We start from the raw sequence: 16,760 nt of genomic DNA on the forward strand, positions 1-16,760 counted from the left end.
ACAATAACGGGAGTGTTTTCTTTGGGAACACGATGCCTTAATGAAGTACTTTAACAAATCCTTGAGAAAACAAAAACTTATGTGTGGAAGTATCTTTATCGCATCACAATTAATTTGCAAGAAACCCAATCGAACAGGAGCGAATTCACTCCCCGGTGTTCTCCGCCCGCCCCAAGCAAACGCTCGCATCAGAGCCCGGATCAAGACTCCCCGCTTTGCCCGGCGAATCCCCTCCTGGACTCTTCCGTGACCGGCCCCACCGAGCCGCCGGCCGCGGTCCCTGTGGCGGGAGCGGCGCGGAGGCCGGTGTCAGTGGAGGAGCCGTGACCAGCCGCTGGCCTGCGGCTGTTAACGGGCCGCGGCTCAGCCCACGCAAGACGCTGGCCGTAGCTCGCCACAGTCCACAGCCTGGTGGACGGCCGCGGCGCGGCGCGGTGCGGTGCAGCGCAGCACGCCCGACCGCCCTGCGCGGCCGCCCCCGCCGTTCGCCCGCTTACCTCCAGGCGGCGCCGCGCGGATCCTTCTCTCCCCGGAACGTTTCTCCTGGGCTCGGGCCGACAACCGGCCCCGCTGTGGCGCCGCACAGCCCCTCCTCCGATTGGCCGCGGCGCTGCTCGCGTCATGGAGACGGCGGCGGCGATTGGCCGGCGGGCGAGCCCGGTTTCCCGGGCGACGGGGCGGGCGGCCGGTGGCGGCCGGTTGCCGCCATGGCGAGCGTGCACGAGAGCCTCTACTTCAACCCGATGATGACGAACGGCGTGGTGCATGCCAACGTCTTCGGCATCAAGGACTGGGTCACCCCCTACAAGATGGCGCTGCTGGTGCTCCTGAGCGAGCTGGGCCGCGCCGGCGCGCAGCTCGGCCTGCTGGAGCGGCGGCGGCTCAACCGGCTACTGCTGCCGCTGCTGCAGGTCGGGGACGGGCCCCGAGGGGGAGGGAAGGCGACCCCAAGGGGCCGCTTGTGCTGTGGCCTGTCGCGACATATCGCTCTCCTCCCCAGGGCCCTGACATGCCGCTGTCGCGACTGCTCAAGGCCATCGAGGAGTCCTGCTCGCACCTGGCCAGCTCCGTGCACATCAGGTGGGCGCCGGGGCCGCGGCCCGCCCTCGGGAAACCCTTAAACCGTGTCCCTGCCATCGGGCGAGGCGAGGCGAGGCGAGGGGAGAGCAGCTGAGGGTCGGGCCCCGGCCCCGGCCCCCGCTGTGGAGGGAGGCACGAAGTCGCAGCGAGGCAGGCTTCCCTGCGGCTGGAGGCCGAGGAAAGGCTTGCGTCGTTCAGTGCATCCCTTCCCTCGTGTGGTTTCTGTATCCTGTACTGCAAACGTGAAAACTCCACCGCCACAGCCAGTATTTCTGTGAAAGATGGGTGAGCTGTTACATCCGTGCTCTGCGCTACCCATATCTACTCTGATCTCTGTGAAGAAGTGCTCTGAAATGTCTAAATGTATAGTTAAAATGTCATACGTTTGGGAGCAAAAATGTACTTCTACAGTTTTCTTAGTTTTCGTCAATACGTTCTGAAAGGCACACAAGCCAAGCGTCGGAGTTTTAAAGTTGCTGTGATACGGCAGATCTAACTAACTCACTAAAGCTAACTCGCTAAACAGCAACAGTTTAAAAAAATCAGTCTATTTTGGGTTCCTAATTGTTTCACCGAAAGAATAACAATACTTTCTAATTGTTCTCTTTATTAAAAGAACTGTTTAAAAAACGGAAAAAAAATACCAAACCTGATTATTATTTTGCTTATTATTAATATTCAATATATTTCGATTTGGCTCATGTGTATAAAAGTCTGGGCGTCATGAATTAGCTACCACTTGGTTCTGTTTCTCTTCACTCATCTATACCTGAAATAGAAGAATATTTTATTTGATGCATATTATTAATATCCTAAAAAAAAAATGTGGTTTACTTTCCCTGTTTAGGTTAAAACTTATGGCAGAAGGAGAATTGAAAGATATGGAACAATTTTTTGATGACCTTTCAGATTCATTTACAGGGACAGAGCCGGAAGTTCATAAAACAAGTGTAGTAGGTAACTAATTGTTATCCATACACTATATTTGATGTGTTATCTATCACTGATGTAATTCATTCAGGATACAGCTTTTTTTTTCTTTTTGGGGAGGTGTAGAGATTGCATAATATGACTTTTCTCTTGCTCAGATGTTTCATATTAACCAATAACTTTGTGTATTGTGCAGTTCTTACTGATCTTAGCGATTTTTCTGTGATCAGATAGTCTGTGAGATTTGCCACTAATTAATACCAGATTTACACCCTGCAAAATTGACTTTTATCAATTGGTAGGCTGAGATGAGACACTTAAGCAAAATTTAATGTGATTTAAGCTTCTGCTTATTACGATTTCTAGTCTCCTCTCTGAAACAGCACCCTTACAGACAGTTGTCATAACAGATGTTTTCCTTTGCAGGTCTGTTTCTGCGCCATATGATCTTGGCATACAATAAGCTTTCTTTTAGTCAGGTCTATAAACTTTACACTGCACTTCAGCAGTACTTTCAAAACGATGAGAAAAAAAATGGAATTGATGAGAGTGATATGGAACTGACAAATACAGAGGAACTGGAGGGGAAAATGGAGAAAGAAGAACTTGATGTACCTTTAAGGTGATATATTAATATTAAAGTCTTTCCCAATTCTTAAGAGAATTAGTCTTATTTCAGATTACTTCTATACACATCACAGTAAACTTAAGCTTCATCCAGCTCAAGATGCTACTCCTGTTAAACCTCCCAGACTCCACAAATGCTCATCTAGGCCCCATGCATGTCCTATCACTAATGTCTTCAGCTGTGATATTGAGATGTAGTGTACTGTAATCTTGTATTTTTTTTAAAGCCTCATACACTGGCAGAGCTGGGTGGCCTCTCCATTTCCTTGGTGCCACCATGTGGTAACACTTGTAAATGGCAACAGTTCTGCTCCGTGTCTTGTAGATGGCCAGTACCCCATCCTTTTAGGGAATCGCAGGCTAAAGGCCAGATGCTGCCCACAGTTTCCTTCAGTACAGCCCGCTGCTGAATGTCTTCTCTGGTTGTGCTAGTCTGTGATGTGCTAAAGCTGTTGGAGAGGTCACTCTTGCTTCCAACAAGCAATGTTTTTGGTTTCTCTTTTCGCCCTTCTCCAAATAAAAGAACTCATGTCTATTTACATCAAAAATGAGAAGCAAATACCGACACTTTTCACCCAGTAGAGAGGTGCTTCACTGTAAGAATAATCCTAGAAGCATTTTGTGAATCCATATATTTAAAACGTACTTTCTAAACAGTCTTTATATAAACTTGTGCTTGTGCATGCTCTGCTACAGCATGAGTCAGTTAACAGCTTTTGGAATGTGCCTGTATGCTGTGGTTGCTGTCTTTCCATGGAATAAACTTCTGTCTGCTCTTGCAGAGCAGCTGTTTTCTGGAGTGATGTATGTGGCCAAAGTGCCAGTTCATTTCATTGTGACTATCTTCAGAAGAAAGGAAAAGCAGAACAAAGCCACTTGAATATGTCAACCTCAACTCTTCTGTCTGCTGTTTTTCTTTGGGTTTTCATGTGTATTTAGGGTAACATTCATATTGACTACTGTCTCTGCAGGTTGAAGATTACAACTAAAGTGTGTGAAATAATTTGAATTACTAACTTCGATGTAGCAGATTTCATTATTCATTAAGTTGTCTCCTTCTAGTTTCCTTTCATGCTTTGAGCTATAATATCTCATAAAACTTTACAAAGCAAAAGCGTGGAGTGTCTGATAAAATGTATTTCCTTGTATTCTATTTCATTGCCCTTGTTTCTAACCAGAGTGCTTCTTATCAGGGAAGAAGAGATATCTTGCAGTGGGCCTCTTTCCCAGAAACAAGCAGAGTATTTTCTTTCTCAGCAGGTATGTTATTTCTGAATAAAGTTGACTTAATGATCCATAACATGAATTTTGCCTTCGATTTTATCCACAGTGTCAGACACAATGTTTTCTTAGATCTGTTAAAGATTTGTTGATATCTTGCATGTAGTTGCTCAGTATGAGCACTTGGGGCTAAAAGTGTTTTATCTAGACATGTACGTCATATGATGGTATTTGATTCTGGGAAGGTCATGTCCATTCTGACTACTCGCCTCAGATTTGATGTCTGTGAAATGTGCAGTTTTGTTGATTATTCCAGCTGGTAAATACAAAATGGAGCAGAAATACAGATGGGCACAAATGTCAGTGAATGCACTGCATGCTTATAATAGCTTGCTAAAAAAACAAAATACGTATAATATGTGAAGTTTCATATACATTTTAAAAGTTCAAAGCAACTTCTCAGTCCCATTAGGCTCTATACTGTTAGGAGTTGTTGAATCTGGTAGCCTGATCGTGGCAAGGCTCCTGCAGCTCCATGACCCCAGTGCAACCAGTATTGAAGCTGAGCATGCTGCCTGTTATCCCGTTCCCCTCTCCAGCTGATGAGGATGAAGGTCCATTAGTGTGAAATATATACAGATGTACGTTCTTGTGTGCACGTGCTCTCTCTCTCTTGGTTCCACCAGTAACTGAGCTTATACACTCAGTTTGTCAAGTAACTGATCCCTGGATTGTCTTGTCTCCAGTTGCCTCCACAGAAAGACATGACACGCATACAAATGGATCTCTCAGTTGACCCAAAGGCCCCACAGTCTCTCCATTGGTTGGCTTGGGACCTCCTGGTTGGCCTGGACTTCCTCCAGTTGTTTCGTTCAGAGAAACATATCTGGCCCAGTCTTATGGCTGTTTCAATATTTGGCTCTCAAGCTGCTTATCCTACTTTCTGCCTAGTCCAGCTCACCAGCGGTCACCCGCTGACATGCACGCTCTCACTTGCTCCAGTTGCTGGCACCACAGACACACGGACCTCTGCGCCCTGTGGTCCCCACTCCAGTTGCTGGCACCACAGGCAGACAGACCCCTGTGATCTAGCTCCAGTTGCTGGTGCTTCAACCTCCATAAACACACGCATGCGGAATAGGGGACCCCTTATCCAGGAGTAAAGTTAGAAATGGGGTTGAATGAGAAGACGAGACAGACTGCAGTGTTCTGGTCAGGGTATGGATTTAAACTGCAGTGGTGTTCTGTTATACTGTGTTTTTTAGCTGGTGTGATTTTTGTAGAGTATTTGTTACTGGTATGTATAATTTTTTTTCCCCTCCTAATTAGAATATTATGTGGGAATCGGAATGTTTAGGAGGGGTCTGAAATTTGAAGTCTTTTTATTATTCAGTATTCAGTAATGCTTATTCTAGTAACTAGATTGTTGTAATTTTTTATTAATTGATCTACTTGCTGAAGCAAACTATGGATTTACTTTTATTTAGTTTCCTGGGTTCTTTGTGAGAAGATAAATGCAATTCCAGTGAGTGATCTGTTGTATTAGTTCTTCAAAGAGAAACTTAGACAGAATTCTTTAAGTACCTTTGAATAAGCTTTTCTTTTACTTGGTCTCTCTGATCTCTGGAAGGTGAATGCTATAATGTAGTATAGAATAAAACTGCCACTGATGTTTCAGTGTCATAGTAGACAGAGCTGTTACAAAATCTTCTTTAATGTTCTCTCCAAGCAGATAACAAACTGACAAGCATGTATTAAAATATATTTGTAACCCTCCAGTTTGAGTTACTTATCTTACTTTTAGTTTTCAATATTTATTCCAGGCGTCTTTATTAAAGAACGATGAAACAAAGGCTCTTACTCCAGCATCTTTACAAAAGGAATTGAACAACTTGTTAAAATTTAATCCAGACTTTGCTGAAGCAGTAAGTATCTTTTTCTTCATCCAAAATGGTTGTAAAGGGATTTCTTAACTCTAGGATGGGATTATTTGAGAGTAATTTATTCTATATTGAAATACAAGCAGATGATAAAAATGTGAGTAAGTTGCATGTAAATGTTTAGTAATTCAGACTGAAACTCCTGAAGGTACAGAAACATTAATTAAGCTAAATACTTAACCACATGTCTAGCTTTATGTACGGATATAATCCTCTTAATTTTGGTGGGACTATGTGATTGCCTTCTTGTTCAACTAAATCTAAAACTTATTTCTTTTTACACATGCTTTCCTAAGAAATTTCAGGCTTCATACTCCCATAGTTTAAAAATCAGTATTAAGTGCAATATCTGTTGATTTGCTTACTGGTGTTCAGTTTACTTCTGGTGCTTAATAGCAATTTATACTGAAAGCAACAGACAACTCACATTGAGAGTTGGTTCCAGACCTATGCTGTGAGCATTTGCCTTGTTCCTCAACAACTTATTCTTGAGCAAGTGCCCTGAGTTCCCAGTCAGCTCTTTCCTGCCTTACTTTCTAACTCTTCCTCCCAGTAGCCCTGGGCTGAGGCAGACAGGATTTTCCTTGCTCTCGTTTGGAGACAAGGGCTGCCATAGCAGGGGCTGGACTTCACAACTGCAGAAGTCCTCTCCAGTGTTCTGTCTGTCTGACATAAAGTGTTGTCCTGCCCAGGTCTCCATGCCAAGAAGAAAATACATAGTTTTAGCATCTACTTTCTATCTGCATGGCATTTGGAAGCAGTGCTCATGCTTCTGAGTATCTTCCTGAGTGCAGACACAGTGGGAGTCATGCCTCCATTCCCACTCTCGCTTAGCACATAAATACAGGGATTCTACCTGTGTAGAGGTCTCAGATGGGGTGGGATAATTCTGACGGCCAGACCTTGGCCTATGGGACACCATTTGGAAGATCCTGTTAGGGAAAAAGAGCAATTTTATCCAAGATTTACAGGAATTCTGCACGGGTAGTATCAGTATCGCTGCAACTTCTGATCAAGCGCTTTCCTGGCCATACGGTATTTCATGGTTGCACTTGTTAGGCAACCTTTCCCAGCAAGAATACATATAGTATTTACAAACAAAACCTTTGTTTTAATTGTTCTGTATAGTTAAAGCTGATTTTTCTTCAATTTTTAGCATTATTTAAGCTACTTAAATAGTCTCAGAGTGCAAGATGTCTTCAGTTCAACACACAGCCTCCTTCATTATTTTGACCGTTTAATTCTCACTGGAGCAGAAAGCAAAAGCAATGGGGATGAAGGTTATGGTCGGAGTCTGAGATACGCTGCTCTGAATCTAGCTGCACTGCACTGTCGGTTTGGCCATTAGTAAGTTAATATATTGTACTGCACAACTAAAATTCATCTTGTTGCATCTCGTAAGTGCTGATAGACCTTTTGTTCATTCTGAAAATCTGTTCAGGAGAAGAAGGGACTTTCTGTAATTTGATAAGAGCTATAGTTGCATTGGGATTTTCTTGGAATCTTGATTTGTTTTGGTTTGGTTTTATTTTGACATTTATTTGGTTTCCATATAACTGAGCCATCTACAGCTGGGTAAGAGTTGACATTTGTCTGTGTCTGGTTCTCAATTGCTATGTTTCCATGACCTCAGAAAGGTCAGTGGACATGAATATCTGTTTTCAGCTATATTCCCAAGAAAGTGTGGTTGGTTTTCTGTTAACATCCAAATCAACATAGAGCTGATGATCTGGAAAAAGAATAATTAAAAAAAAAAAAAAAGCCATCTCAGCTGTTTTTTGTTTTAAAATGCCATAGGGGTTGGTGTTATTTTATTGATAAAGCTGGCTTACCCATCTCCATATATGGTTTGCATTTATTGACTGCTGCCTGGATGCATCATGTAAAAGGACTGGAGATGGGAAGGACATCTGCAAAATTGAGAGCAACAACATTTTCTGCACAGGCAGATACTTAATGTTGCCCCTGTACAAACAATAACTTGGCACATTGGCACGTACAGGGTTTGAAAGCCCACTTAGGGGTTACAGTTGCATTTTTATAGTGGCTTGCAGATGCCATCTTGCTTATTATCCTCAAGAATAGAATATATTGTTGAAGTGCTAGGAGGAAAATACAGGCTTTCTCAGCAGTCTGTTAAATCAGTTATCTTCTGAGTGCAATATGCATAATTTAGATTAATATACCTCTGTATTATAATGCTATATTTTAAGCACTGTGGGAGTACCAATACATTCTCCCTTTTTGTTTGCTGATAGCCAACAGGCTGAACTTGCACTTCAGGAAGCCATCCGAATTGCACAGGAGTCTAACGACCATGTTTGCTTGCAGCACTGCCTGGTAAGGTAGCTGTGTTGAAATGAGGGTTAAGTCACCTTTGTCTCTGTTATCTGAGCCTTTGCTCAGTGAACTGTTGCAGAACTGCTCTTACAGTAGTATCTCATCAAATGCATCAGTAATTTAAATATGACTGTCCAACAGTGGGGTGCTTCTGGCAGGTGGGTCACCCAGAGCAACAAACTGTAGGGAGATCATGGGATGGTTTTGTTGCAACTCAGGATTACTTTCTTAAACAGGAGTTGTGATCTCAGAGTACTAAGATCTCGGTACTAACCTTGAAGTTTAGTCTTACATGTTTTAAAGAGACAAAGTATTTCATAAACTTCCTCTTTACTGTCTGTTGGATTCTCAAAGAGTAATCAGCCTTCCTTTAAACAAACAGAAAGGAGGAGGGAAAGACTTGGATTCCTCTGTATTTTGTTCTGTAATTAGCATTATTGGTATAATGAATTGGCATCAGTGGTATCAAACTCTTGAGATACTGTTTTCCACGGTTAACTGTATAATGGGGTTTCTGTGCATTACTGTGAATCTCCAGCATTGACTGCTGTCAAGCCAGTGTCCCACCCTAGCTGCACTTTTGATGTATTTTGCTGTGCAGCATTTAATAGGAGTTGCCTTAGTATCATACTAATTCTGAAGAGTGGTTTGTATTTCCAGTGAATTTTTGTGCATTCTGTGCAAAAAGTAAGAGAAGTTGAAAGTGCTGCAGCCATTAGCTATTTGCAATGAGATTTTAACTTTTTTCCCTTACTAGAGCTGGTTGTACATCTTGGAGCAGAAGATATTTGATAGCTGTGTTCTGCTGGAGCACTCTGTAAACAAATCTTTACATTTTGGTTTGCCAGTAAGTCCATTTCATTTATCCTTAACTTTATTCTAGGACAATCACATGTGGCGAGGGGAGCGTGCATGATAGGGTTTTGGGTCTTGTGGCTGCATTGTTCAAAATATGTAACTGAATTTAAACAAATCTATTTTAACACTCCAAAATCTAGCTGTTTCTATTATTTTTACTCTTCATATTAACAAACCAGAGTTCAGTTGCTTTAATGCCAGTGCATTATTGCAAGGCTCACTGTTTTTCCTTCTAACTTCTTTGTTTTTCAGGCAGAAAAACTCTGTGGCTACTAGCGTGGCCCCATGCACCGTTTCAGGCTTAGGCCCGTAGCGCAATCTGCTGGTGCTTGAGGGAGGTTCTTATGCCTCCGCCTTTCCCAAAACTCAGTGCTGATGCCTCTGGCAGGGCTTTAAACACATTTACTTGTATGGCTCTGTCCCAGCTGTGAAACCTTGCAAGGCAGCCCTCCCCTTAGATGGTTTTGTGCCCTCAGTCTTTTGGCCGTTAATGTTTACTTCTGTCTTCCCCAAGATCTGCAATCTGTTTAAGAGAATTGTTCTGAGAGTAACTAAACTGCTGATGTTGGGAGGTGAGAGCAGACATGGCCACTTGGTGGGGAAGGGGAGGGAAGGCTCTGTGTTTTCACAGCTGTTTCATCATTGGAGAAATTCAGGTACAAGTCCTGTCATCCTCTTTAAGACTTCTGTGTGGGGGAGTGGAAATTACCTTTCACGTCTAACAAAATGGCATTCACATATGTGTGGGTGTGCATAAGTAGGTATTTAAAGAAATGCCTGGAGCGGTGTTCCTTTGTCTGTGCTGAATAACATCACCTCTTTTTTCTTTGGGAGTTTTTTCTTAGTTTAGAACTCTTGCTCTGGTGTAATTTGCAAACTGTCCTGTACTCTATTGTCTTTCAGTGCTGTTGTTTCAGTTTTTTTTTTCTTCTTCCCAGTACCTTGCTTCCCTGGGAATACAGTCCTTGGTTCAGCAAAGAGCTTTTGCAGGAAAGGCTGCCAACAAACTAATGGATGCCTTAAAAGATTCTGATCTGTTGCACTGGAAACACAGCTTGTCAGAGCTTATTGATATTAGTATAGCACAGAAGACTGCCATTTGGAGATTATATGGCCGCAGGTATTTTGTTTCTTTGGAACTCTTGGGTTAGCTCACTGTACTTGTTAGCACATAATGCATTTTGAGTTATTTATATAGGTGTAACAAGTGACTGTGTCTCTCCAGTGCACTAAAATAAAGCAATCAGGCTGTGATTCAGTACAGACTGAATGCAATTATTTCCATTCTCTTGTGTTCCTTTAAAACTCATACTGGAGAAGAGATTGAGTTCCCATTTAGTAGTGGCAAGTAGATCATAAGTTGTTCCTGTGCCCCCATTTTCAGCATCTCAGTGCTTAGACTGTGTGCAGCTTTCGGTATGTAGTACTTGGTGTGCCTGCATTGTCCAGAGTTCCTGGATGGCAGTTGTTTTTCAAGTTTTCATTCTCCCCCAGGCCTCTGGCTTACCAGAAAACATAGACTGTTGTCATAACAAGACCATAGATAAAAAATGATTGTTGTTTGTTGCTTGAAAGCTAAAAGATGTTTCTCTTGCACAAGCACCATGGCACTTCAACAAGCCCAAACACTGCTGAGCATGAACAGTCTGGAGGCTGTGAACGTGGGCGTTCAGCAGAATAACACAGAGTCCTTCGCTGTGGTATTGTGTCACCTGGCTGAGCTACATGCAGAGCAGGTGAGTTTTATGGCTAGTTGCACAAAATGTCATTTAGGTGAGAGGATGTGTGGGTGTTATTGACAGAGAAGGCAAGACTTGACTCGTGTTTTGTTCTGCCTTTAATGTCTGTATTGGGGGCGAATAAAATGCAGTGTTTTTGTTTGGCAAGTTCTTTCTGTGAAGGTTGTGTTGAAATCAAGGGGAGTGGTGCTTGTCCCAGTGTATGTTAATCAGAGTGCTGTTTCTGTGTTACAGGGATACTTTGCAGCTGCTTCTGAAATATTGAAACACCTAAAGGAAAGATTCCCTCCCAACAGTCAGCATGCACAGGTAGAATATTTATAATTTAGCCTGTAAATTATATACTATTATACAACAGGATCTGAATTCCATTGTATCTGAATTCTTTCCTCCATCTGCCTTGGGCTATACATTTGCTAATTTCACTTGGCTCATGACCTCACGGGAAGCTGTGCAGCACAAACTTTTCTACAAAAGCATGAAAAAGAAGCCTCTGTTGTTTTAAGACTGGCGAGACATTTATCTCACCATAGGCTCCTAAGAAAAAGCTGTTTAAGTAGAAATGTCGTTGACAGAGGAATATACAGGTCCCTCATAAGCACATATAGGAATTAAATGCTCTGCATTGATTTGGAGCTTCAAAGTTCTGTTTGTTTAGTGCTACTTATTTTGACATATTACAATCCCAAAATAACTGAGAGAATAGGCTGGTTTATGTGTGACTCTGGGAAAAACATTAACTCTTGAGTCTATAAGATAGTATTTACCTTGACGTGTTCAAGATTCCATTAAATATAGTTTGGTCCTTCTCTTTTCATTACAGAACAGGTCTACTGTTTCAAAGCATTAGTAATGATTTAAAAGAGCTTTTTTACTTAAAATGCAGTCAAATAGGTGAGCTTTGGTATTGAAACATTAATCCAGACCTGAGCATTTCCGCTGAGGACAGTAATTTAGTAAATCCAGTAATTGGATAATTGGACAGTGGAGTTAGTTGTGTCTAGACATAAATATCCATAGGGGAAAATAAAAAGTAACTTTTAACTTGGGATTAGAAAATGAGCAGGCACAACTTCTAAAACTTGTTCCTGGATGTTCTTTGTTTAGCTTTGGATGCTCTTTGATCAGAAAATACAGTTTGAGAGAGCCATGAACGATGGCAGATACCATATAGCAGATTCTCTTGTAGCAGGAATTACAGCACTTAATAGCATTGAAGGCATATACAGGTAAGAAATCATGAATCTGCATACACTTGCAGGTGTGTCCCATGAAGATAATGAAAAATTTAGCAGAATAATTGCTGACAGTCACATGTGCTTACATGTTCTTCCCTTTCCAGAACTAATTATGGTCATGTTGTCTAACCTGTAGTGCTTATTCCATTAGAGTATGTCCTGCAATAGTAATGTCTAGTTGTTTCTTTGGACATTTTAAGAACTGGAATAGCACTGCTGAAGTTGGTGTTATTCTAGAGCTGTAGATCTGTTGTGAGAACGCAAAATACTTCTTCAAAATCTGCCGTGGTGACTGTACTCAAACCTAAGCACAAAGCAGAATTTTATGTCAAATAGCTGGGGATCTCGGGCCTAGTCTCAACTCTGCTATGGTAAGAGAGCTTGAGTGTCTTCATCTGTGTCCTGGTTTCTACATCTACAAAATGGAACAATATGATTTTCACTCGCCTTAATGGGTTCTTGTTTCTAAATGAGAATGATGTGTTAGAAATGGGTAGGGTTAAAATTTGTTATTTGGTGAGTATGAAAAACAGCTTACTGTTAAAAGCAATTTGTTGTTGATTTTCAGTGAGGCAAAACACCTAAAAATATAGCCAATGCCAGTAAGCCGGAAGATGAGTATTCAAGCTGTGGGACCTGATGCTTGTCCTTCTGGAATTGGACTGTTTGTGATTTCCCTGATCTTTAAATAGTCTACTCGGTGTCTGGGTTCAGGGCATTTGTACACATCCCCTGCTGCTGGGTATTTGTTTCTTATTTCCCTGTTCTTGCTTTTTCTCTGTTGCTCCATATCCTTGTTAGCTCAAGCCAATTTTAGCTACTTTACCTCATACTTGTTTTTCTTACAAATAATTACTTGTGCTTTCCAGTGTGCATGCCCTCCCACTTCTGCTGTCTCTTTGGCCTTGGGTTTTGGCAATCCCTGTTTTCTGTCTAAAGCTGTTTTAGGAGTTTGATCCTTTCTGCTGTGAGTTGTCCAGTCGGATTCAGAGATACCTGTTTTTCCCCTGCTGGTGTGTATAACATGCATACACTTTGCCAGAATGCCATTCTGTGGTTACAAGAAACAGAGGTCACAAAATAGAGACCTATTTTACTGTGTTCCGAAGAGCAGAATTGTATCTAAAATATAAAAATACAATCAGTGATGTTTTCTTTCTACCACGGCAGAAAAGCCATTGTATTGAAAGCCCAAAATCAAATGTCAGAGGCGCACAAACTTTTGCAGAAGTTGTTGATCCACTGCCAGAAAATCAAGAACACCGAGATGGTGATTAGGTAAGAGTGTTTAATTTTCAGAGTATTAAAGCCACTATGCAGTGATCAGAATCAGCCATTTCAATTTGTCTGTGTTCAGAGTTCCCTAGTCTTCAGATTACCTACTATGATTTGGAGATTACAAAATAATGTCATTTATTAATCACGGTCTGGAGGAATCCTTGAAATATTGTGGAATTGAAACCTAGTCATCTTTAATATGTAAATTAAAAGGTAGTAAACTTATTTTAAAGTTCCACGAAGACTTACGGAAGAGGGAAACACTGCATCCAAAATAAACAGGAAATAGAAATGTATGTGTGTAGTTGTACCTTTGTGCTAACCTTCAGAGTAGTTACAGTGTTAGTTAATCTTTTGTATGTTGGCGACATCTCCTCTTAAGAGTGTAATTGAAGCTTATTGTATATGCAGTAATGTAATTCACAAAAAAATCAATACTATTATGGATGGAATAATTGTTGGGGAAATAAGCGGACATTTGTGTTCAAAAGAAAATGTTTGTAATTCTTTCGCCCTGTTTTGGTTAGCGTGCTGCTGTCAATAGCAGAGCTCTACTGGAGATCTTCATGTCATACCATAGCGTTGCCTGTCCTGCTGCAGGCTCTTGCCCTCTCTCGAGAATATAGTCTACAGTACTTGGCTTCTGAAACTGTGCTGAACTTGGCTTTCTCCCAGGTATGTCTGATTTGTGTTTTTGCAGGGCTGTAGGGCAACATTTATTCTGGGGAGATCTGGATACCATTTTTATTCCTGTGAGATTTAACAACACAACCTTGTTGGAATTAAATTATTGATTCTGAAGAAGTCTATTCTAAATGTTGATAATAAATAATAAAAGTTGAGTTTCATGTGTATCACTAAGATATGCAGTTATTGCATATAATTAAGCAGGCAAGCATAAATTGGGCCTGCCTTAATTGCTTCAGTTGTTATTTTTTCTGCTAGTATTTTGGCTTTCTCATGGCACGGTTTGGCATGTGTTTGAATTAAAAATAATGCTTGTAATGGAGTTCAGTTATATTGTTTATTCTGAGCTGGCAGAGACATGGTTGTCATCACTGACTGCAATGGAGAAGCCGTGCCTAATCATTTCAGATGGTAGCTCATTTCTACTAATAAGTTTTGATTTAAAAGAAGATTGGCGGGGGGGGGGGAATTTACATCCTCGTCTGTAGCGCATTGCATTATTAGAAACAGATGTGGCTTATGTTGGTCTTCTCTGAAGAAGCTGCTCTCACCAGTGGATTCCAGTATTAGACCAGTAAGTATTTCTCTTTCAGCTGATCCTTGGCATTCCTGAACAAGCCCTGAATATTCTGCACACGGCAATAGAACCTGTCTTGGCCCATGGAGCTGTCCTGGACAAAGGCTGTGCCATGTTCTTGGTGGCCAAGTGTCAGGTGGCTTCTGCAGCTTCCTACGCTCCACAAAAGAAGATTGAAGGTAGTGTGAAGAGTAATTCTCACTGAAACTGCACTCAAAAGCTGAGAAGTTCAAACCAGTGTATATATTGGAGTCCTGCTATGTGATCACTGTTAAAAAAAGTTGAAGTGATACAATAGTGTGTTACCTAGTTATCAGATAGCAAAATTAATTTGGAGTTAGTTATTCAACAGATGCAGTGTTTATAATGGAATCCTGTTTATCTGCATACTTTCACACCCGTATTTTGCATCAAGGGCTGATAACAGAAACTAGCTGAAAGACCATGTTGCTAAGACACGAATTGTTTTGAAAAGCTGAGGAATTTATAATTGGGCTCCTTAGAATTGAGCTATATTGCTTGGAGTTGTTACTGTGATATTATCTTAAATATGACTGTCCCCCTTTTTTCGACAGCTTTGGAATCTGCTATCTTGAATCTAAATGAAGCCAAGACTTACTTTGCCAAAGTGGACAGCAAAGAGCAGCTCAGAGATGTTCTCTATTTCCAAGCCCGGCTGTTCCACGCCCTAGGCAAGACCCATGAAAGGAACAAATGTGCCATGTTGTTCCGTCAGTTGCACCAGGAACTGCCAGCACATGGTGTCCCCTTAATCAATGCCTTCAAGTGACGCATTTAAAGATGAGATTTGTTTTCCTGTTTTTTTACAAATGTCTTTTTATTATATTCAGTCATCCGTGTTTCAAAATAACTGCCAATAAATCATGGTCTTCTGTTGAACAACCTTGCATTTTGTTTGTAATGATTTGAGGGAAGACATAGGTTTCCACCCATTTCACTTTTATTCTGTACTTGAAATTAAGAATACGAATCAAATGGGGAAAAAAAGACTCTCTTGACTGCATTATAAACACGCAGAGGGAAGTAGCATAGTCACGATGAAATAATATCTGTTCTTAGTAGTGACATTTTCAGGATCAATGCTGGCTTTATGAATGCTGGGGTATAAAAAATAGTGGAAAATGTAGGCGAAGCTCCTTTGTGCTCATTTTTAGTGGTATGGAGTGGGGAGTCTTACTTAAAACATGTCCTTGCATTTAACCTGTCTACAGTCACTGTTTACTCTGTAGAAACAGATGGTGCTGGCAGAAGGGGAAAAAACAGGATTCAGTTGGAGAGGTCTAACGGTGCAAAGTCCCAGCATTGTTGTTACACGTGCCCTTGTGCAAGGAGTGGCTGAGAAAAGTAAAGAGTGCTAAACAAAAGCCCCAGCTCAGCTGAAATGTTTTTATTGTATGTGTTCTCCCGTAGGTGCTGTGTATAATTTACCTGCTCTGGTTTTATGGGTGGATAAATGAACATCACAACTAACTCAATATCCAATATGCTGCTGTTGACTTCTAGTAATTAGATCCTCATTTTGGAAGAAAATTTCATTTCAGGTGTAGTGTGGGATTTCAAGGCAGACAGGGTTGCACTTTGTGAGTGTAAACCTTTTGTGGGTGAACCTTGGGGCTGGGGGTGCCAGTCCCTTTCACCTTGTGACTATATAAAAGCTGAACACCATTAGTGTAAACTCTTGGAGACGGATACCCTGCCAGGAAGCACTAGATGAAACTGTGGCATTGTTAGCAAAGAGAAAGCAAGACCAGACCTAAACCTGGCTCTGCTGGAGCCCTGCCAGGTAATGCAGGAAGAGAGAAAGTCTAAGATGTGGTTGAAAGGAGGGTAGTCCAGTGCTAGTTTACGCGTCTCGTTAATTAGTGTTGCAACATGGCTGTTGGCAGATAATCAGTGCCTTGATTTTAAAACAGCGACTGTATTTCTAACAGTGAAGAGTAACCCAGCTTTGCAGGAACGCTGGTTTTGGTGGCTCGCCTCCTCTCAGCTAGGTTTTAATCAGCGCTGAGGAGTTCAATCCAGAAAACTTTTGGAGCACCTGCTATTTTACAGTAAGTGCATAAACCTGATTTTTAGAGTGGCTTTCAAGATCCTGGTCAAAATAGGTGTGTTTAGCCATAAAGCTCGCATGGAAGCATGGCTCTACTCCGGGGAGCTCGACAACGTCGAAGCGTTGCCCGCAAACAGGTCTCAAGGCACAACGAGGAAGAGGGTTTGCGCCAGC

At 41.7% G+C, this 16,760-nt stretch overlaps 1 protein-coding gene across 1 annotated transcript; it reads left to right on the forward strand.

Annotated features, from left to right (window-relative positions):
- The first annotated feature begins 657 nt into the window (after positions 1–657).
- Positions 658–15,412, forward strand: ANAPC5 (anaphase promoting complex subunit 5). Its single transcript, XM_075041333.1, has 17 exons — positions 658–911; positions 1,001–1,080; positions 1,928–2,037; positions 2,437–2,632; positions 3,831–3,897; positions 5,682–5,783; positions 6,955–7,145; positions 8,057–8,138; positions 8,896–8,985; positions 9,935–10,116; positions 10,597–10,732; positions 10,970–11,044; positions 11,843–11,964; positions 13,144–13,251; positions 13,779–13,926; positions 14,532–14,694; positions 15,091–15,412. Exons 1-17 carry the CDS (start codon positions 708–710, stop codon positions 15,303–15,305), a joined length of 2,271 nt encoding a protein of 756 aa, XP_074897434.1. The 5' UTR covers positions 658–707; the 3' UTR covers positions 15,306–15,412.
- The last annotated feature ends 1,348 nt before the right edge of the window (positions 15,413–16,760 follow it).

This window comes from Buteo buteo, chromosome 11 (assembly GCF_964188355.1).
Source record: "Buteo buteo chromosome 11, bButBut1.hap1.1, whole genome shotgun sequence".
NCBI classification, from domain to species: domain Eukaryota; kingdom Metazoa; phylum Chordata; class Aves; order Accipitriformes; family Accipitridae; genus Buteo; species Buteo buteo.